We start from the raw sequence: 5,964 nt of genomic DNA on the forward strand, positions 1-5,964 counted from the left end.
TTCTGAGAGGATGCTCAGGGAGCTTTTTTTTTCTGGAAGGATGGCTTAACGATTTTATTTCTTCTTTCTCTGTCATTTTACTTTATAGCCTTCATGAAGCAGAGAAGAATGGGACTAAACGACTTCATCCAGAAAATAGCCACCAACTCTTATGCCTGCAAGCAGTAAGTATCAGAAATTTTTGCCAGATTTTAGTCACAAATACCACTACGTATTGTGAGATCTAGTTTTAAAAAAATGTTTGTTTACTGTAATGCCTCTGGCATGACTGTTACGGAAGAGTTAATTGATTTTCTCGAGGCATTACTCACTTGGCAACAATCTCTGTGAGCTGGGGGAAATAAGTTGAATGAGTTTATTAGTGACCTGTCCCTATTTGAATTCAGAGTATAAAATGTATTTAGAGTATAAATGCTTTTGGTTTAATGACGGAATTTACTTCCTCTGGATAAATTTTACTGTGTAAATTGAATAGATTGTTTCAGTTACCTTCTGTGGTAACCCAAACCAAAACTCATCTTTCGAGATTCGTGCATGCCCTCTGGCGGAAAGATCTGCCTGATGCTTTTGCCAACTCTTCTAATCATGCATGGTCTTACCCTTGCAGCCCTGAGGTTCAGTCTATCTTGAAAATCTCCCAGCCTCAAGAGCCTGAGCTTATGAATGCTAATCCTTCTCCTCCGGTAAGTAGATTTTACCCAGTGAAACATTTTTAGAACATCAGTTTGCTTAGTAATAGAAGTGTAGCAAAATTAGCATAATGGGTGTTGCTTTAGTTCAGCTCAAAGCATGCTGATGCAACTGGGAAAAAAAACTTCTTTTCCCACCACGGAGAAGAAATTTTAAAGTAGCTTTATTAGTTGTTACTTGATTATTGGAATGCGGCTGAGACACCAGCAAGAACTTTTTAAGTAAGTTATGCCTGTAATATTTGTCTTAGTACCTAATAATTAAGATATCTGGTAGAGATCAGTAATAAACTTTTAGTGGTAAGAGAAATGTGAATCTTAATTTTCAAGGTAATTTAATTTATATTTTTTAAAATGAAACATTGTTGAGGCTCTCGCTACCAAACTGTTCTAATAAATGTAGTTTCTGTTTATTTTTCTAGCCCAGTCCTTCACAGCAAATCAATCTTGGTCCGTCATCCAACCCACATGCCAAACCATCAGACTTTCATTTCTTAAAAGTGATTGGAAAAGGCAGTTTTGGGAAGGTAAACTTGTTTGAGTTGTTGTATTTTGTTTTTTTTTTTAAATTTACTTCTTCTTCAACTCTTCTATGTAATGCCCGAGGGTGGGATTTGTAGTGGCTTTGGTAAATAGTGGTCATTTAAGCTGGACCTGAGCATGTCCTGCTGCCCAGTGCCTAGATCCCCACATAGCTGTGGGAAGAGGGAGTAGAGTGCTGCATTTGAGTCATGGAAGAGCCAGAGTGTGGTGCACTAGTGCTGGGAAGAACATGTACTTTGCTTTTGGAAGGAAAAGAAGGTAGATGTAAAAACTTTGGGCTAGATTAATCTACCAGAATGATAATAGTGTTGGGCATTTCCAGCAAAGGGCTTGCCCACTGAGCCAGAGGGATGGAGCAGTGTTCAGCAGTTAGCATAAAGGTTTATTTCCAGTTTTGCTTACAAGTTGTTCTGTATATGAGTGTTGCTCAGTTTTGGACTTTTGCCCCCTTTCAGGTTCTCCTTGCACGACATAAGGCAGAAGAGCAGTTCTATGCTGTTAAAGTACTGCAGAAAAAAGCAATCCTGAAGAAGAAAGAGGTAAGCAAGCTGCTTCTTCATGATGCTGTTGTGATGTCCATCAAATGTGTTTTTACTGCTATCACTAAGCAAGTGTACTAAACATTGATGATTTCTTATGCTTTCAGGAGAAGCACATTATGTCAGAGCGCAATGTCCTGCTTAAAAATGTGAAACACCCCTTCCTGGTCGGGCTGCACTTTTCCTTCCAAACGGCAGACAAATTGTATTTTGTCCTAGACTACATCAATGGTGGAGAGGTAAGCAGTAAGAAAACGAAATAGTATTTCCTATCATGTGAGTGGTGGCAGGGTAAACTTTTTCACCCTTCCTTTTAAGTAAAAAAGTTGCAAGAGGAAAAGCAGTGCGGGAAAAGTTACTAGATTGAATGTTTCTAACTTGCCAAGTTTTGACCTACCAAAGGACCATTAGGCCATTTCCTACTATTGTCCTCCTTCACTATATATGTTGAGTCTAATTAAGTGCATTGTTAACAGGCTTTGGCGCCGTTTACACAACTTTGTTCTCTCTGTCTCCTGTAGTTGTTCTACCATCTCCAGAGGGAGCGTTGCTTCCTGGAGCCAAGAGCCCGATTTTACGCTGCTGAAATTGCCAGTGCCCTGGGCTACCTGCACTCCCTGAACATTGTTTATCGGTAAGCCACTTTGTTCAGTTTGTCAGACTGAAAGAAACATATGCTTTGTTGAATAAACGTTGAAAAGTTGATTTCAATATGAGCTCAGAATTGCTTTTAATATTCTTTTGTGACTCGGTGAAGTTCTGTAAACAGTTGCACCTAAAATATTCTCACTGCAGCTTCTGTAATGAACATTTGTCTTTCACCTCTTCCTGCAGTGACTTGAAGCCAGAGAATATCCTGCTCGATTCACAGGGACACATTGTCTTGACTGACTTCGGACTCTGCAAAGAAAACATAGAGCACAACGGCACAACCTCCACCTTCTGTGGCACACCAGAGGTACGGCCCGCCCTCAGCCCCTGACTCACAGAGTGGCAGCAAGTGTTGTCCTCGTCAGTGAAAACTGACATCTCCCGTGTATTTTTACAGCTAGTTAGACAGACAGGGGTTGTTACGGGTCTTGTAATATCAGGCTGCCGGTGAGGACGTGTAGGACACAGAGCTTGTTGAGCAGGAGAGAACAGCTTTCGATACATCTCCCTGTTTATAAAGAGCTTGTAGCTTTGTGGTAGCTTGAGTGTTGTCAGTAAGGTGCTTTTCATTCAAGAATGGGGAGGCTTTCCTAACTGTAAAGATCCCTTTGGCTAAGATGGCTTTCTTCCTTCTCTTTCACAGTACCTTGCTCCTGAAGTTCTTCATAAGCAGCCCTATGACCGGACTGTGGACTGGTGGTGCCTTGGAGCAGTCCTGTATGAGATGCTTTATGGCCTGGTAAGCAGCAAATCCTTCACGACAGATCAAACTAACTTACTTGTCCTTCCCCGCGAGAAATCCCGTGCCCGCCTGTTGGCCTCACTGACCTGGATCTCTCCTTTCCCCTTCCCGCAGCCGCCATTCTACAGCAGGAACACGGCAGAAATGTATGACAACATCTTGAACAAACCCTTGCAGCTGAAGCCAAATATTACCAACTCAGCTAGACATCTCCTGGAAGGCCTCTTGCAGAAGGACAGGACAAAGAGACTTGGTGCCAAGGAGGACTTTGTAAGTGCAGCGTGGCCGGTGCCTGGAGGCAGCATGGGAGGAGAATGACTAAGCCCTATTGCTTACTATAGCTTCAGTCTGATTTTTTTTTTTTTTTCCCTCTCTGTAACAGATGGAGATTAAGAATCACATCTTCTTCTCCCCAATTAACTGGGATGATCTCATTAATAAGAAGATTACACCCCCTTTCAACCCAAATGTGGCAAGTATCACTTCTAATTATAGAATATATGGAGAGTGCCTTTTCCTGCCTTGTCTTTCAGGGGTGCCTGGGAGGTGGGGGGAACTGTCTGTTTGGCTTTTGGGGGAGCACAGCTTTTCCTTCCCTTGTGGCTGTCCAGGCAAGGTTGAAAATAAGTGGTAGGTGACTTTTTTTTCTGACGGACAATCTAAATTTAGCTCAAGGGGTTTTTTTTTGGCCTCAACATGCTTCATTTGCATGTTTATTTTAAAATAATCCCCAGCATCCTTGTTTTACCGAAGGGAAAGGTAAGGTGTAGGAAGCAAGTAGCTTTCCAAGGGCAGAATTATCTTTGATTTGTCGGATACTAACATCTGAAGAGAGGGATCGGGTTGTGGACGTTGTTACCTTTCACTCTCTGAGCATTTTATAAACTAAATTTAATAACTAGCCCAGAGATGAAAGTCATCCCCTGCAAACTGCTGCATGACAGAGTGGCGTGTTTGCGTTTGGGCTCTGTTGCATGAGTTTAGTTGGAGGGTAGTGAATTAAATGGGATCCTCTTGGTTTTAGTGAGACAGTGTGCAGCAGGATACCAAAAAAAAGTCAAACTAAAACTGGCAAAGGCTGTTAAACAGTGGGCCCAAGGTCATAACACTGTGATGGAGTCCATACAAGGGTGCTTTTCCTGATTTTTGAATTTAATTATGCTTTCACAAAACACGTGGGCCTAAATGTTGCATCTTTCCTTTTCTATCCTTTCCATAGAGTGGCCCCAGTGACCTGCGACACTTCGATCCGGAGTTTACAGATGAGCCAGTCCCCAACTCCATTGGCCAGTCCCCAGACAGCATCCTCATCACTGCCAGCGTCAAAGAAGCCGCTGAGGCTTTTTTGGGCTTCTCGTATGCCCCACCCGTGGACTCCTTCTTGTGAACGTTTTTCTTTCTTTGTTTTTTAATAATAATAACTATTATTTTTATTTTTGTTTGGCCTTCTGGTGGAACTGCCAGTTGACCAGTCATCTTGAAAGAGAATTTGCACATTTCCACCATGGCAGCTTTGCAGCCTTAATTTCAACTACACTGTTTGCTGGAAGCTTTTTTGAAGAGCACATTGCGCTCTAAATGAGCTTTACAGGCTTTTCATTTCTATTTGTTCTTCCCCCAAAGTGGTGCTGTCTCCTTGGGAAAGAAAAAACAGAGTGACTGCTGCCATCAACTGCTACGGCAGATCGTAGGAGTAAGAACAAGCTGTTTTGAAATCATGCGCCGAAAAGCCTTGCCTGAAGATCTATCTGAACGTGATAAGGATTTTATGAAATGTGCCTTTTTCTGATGAGATCTTGTGAGCTCCAAAGCTTTCCCTGTTGCAGAGTGTGTTTCTCAGTTCATTTATGTGGGTTTACTATGTGAACAAATGGTATGTGTGTGGTCTGCGTACTACAGATGGACTTAGTTTAAAGCATCAGTGTGACACTTGCAGGATACCACAATGTGGGGCATTGTTTGTTTCTTCCATATTTGGAAGATAAATTAAGTGTAATTTTGAAATTTCTTTTGTAAATCTATACAGTCAACTAAAATTATTGAAATGGGCTCACAATTACTTGTATCCAAATGCTTGAAGAAAGCATTGCTGCTATGAAAAAAGATTTCTATTTTTAGAAAGGGTTTTTATGGACCAAAATGCCCCAGCTGCAGTCGGTCAAAGCTGTTGGTTTCTTTTTCTTTTTTTTTTCTTCTTTTTTTCTCTTTCTTTTTTTTTTTATTTTAAAAGACATCTGTAAAATGGGCATTATTTATGGGTTTGGGGGTTTTTCATTCCCAGTTGTATGTATTGTAAAAAAGATCTGTACATTCAGCTGTAACTCTAGATGTATATTTAAACTTACAGACTTACTTGTAATGTATACCATCATTGTAATGTAATATAATTAACATGGTTATATCTATCATTTTTTTTTTGTGACCAAACCCATTGGTTTGCAGTAAAATCCTGAAAAATACTTAGACAAACTCTTGTCATTTTTATTTAAAAACAAAAGTTTTCTCCTTGAAAAAAATTATCCAGCTTTAAAAATAAATTTAAGAACAGATCTTGAGCTGCCACTCAGCTAGCTACCTTTGTAAGTTTGAGCAGGTGTGTGATGGCTACTCTGTCTAACTGCACCCATGAAAGTCTTACCGCAAATATGCTTTGGCTAACTAACTTGGTTGTCCAACTGTGGATGTTTGGGTGCTTGTGTATCAACGTGGCTGCTCTTAAGTGGTACAAATCTTCGCACTTCCTCAAAATGAGTTTGTACCTCTAGCAAAGTGAAGGTACTGCGCTCTGATGTGGACGAAG

At 40.8% G+C, this 5,964-nt stretch overlaps 1 protein-coding gene across 2 annotated transcripts in view; it reads left to right on the top strand.

The window, feature by feature from the left end:
- Nucleotides 1–5,623, top strand: part of SGK1 (serum/glucocorticoid regulated kinase 1) — a 5,820-nt gene extending 197 nt beyond the window's left edge. Inside the window, exons 2-12 of one of the 2 annotated variants that reach the window (XM_009865530.1) lie at nt 89–164; nt 608–683; nt 1,112–1,216; nt 1,688–1,771; nt 1,879–2,010; nt 2,293–2,405; nt 2,606–2,729; nt 3,066–3,161; nt 3,279–3,434; nt 3,547–3,636; nt 4,384–5,623. In XM_009865530.1, the coding sequence (XP_009863832.1) occupies nt 89–164; nt 608–683; nt 1,112–1,216; nt 1,688–1,771; nt 1,879–2,010; nt 2,293–2,405; nt 2,606–2,729; nt 3,066–3,161; nt 3,279–3,434; nt 3,547–3,636; nt 4,384–4,551 (1,220 nt within the window). In that variant the 3' untranslated portion in view covers nt 4,552–5,623. The remainder of the gene's footprint in view (nt 1–88; nt 165–607; nt 684–1,111; nt 1,217–1,687; nt 1,772–1,878; nt 2,011–2,292; nt 2,406–2,605; nt 2,730–3,065; nt 3,162–3,278; nt 3,435–3,546; nt 3,637–4,383) is intronic. The other variant, XM_009865531.1, reaches the window with a different exon arrangement.
- The last annotated feature ends 341 nt before the right edge of the window (nt 5,624–5,964 follow it).

This window comes from Apaloderma vittatum, unplaced genomic scaffold, assembly GCF_000703405.1.
Source record: "Apaloderma vittatum isolate BGI_N311 unplaced genomic scaffold, ASM70340v1 scaffold28992, whole genome shotgun sequence".
Taxonomy (NCBI): domain Eukaryota; kingdom Metazoa; phylum Chordata; class Aves; order Trogoniformes; family Trogonidae; genus Apaloderma; species Apaloderma vittatum.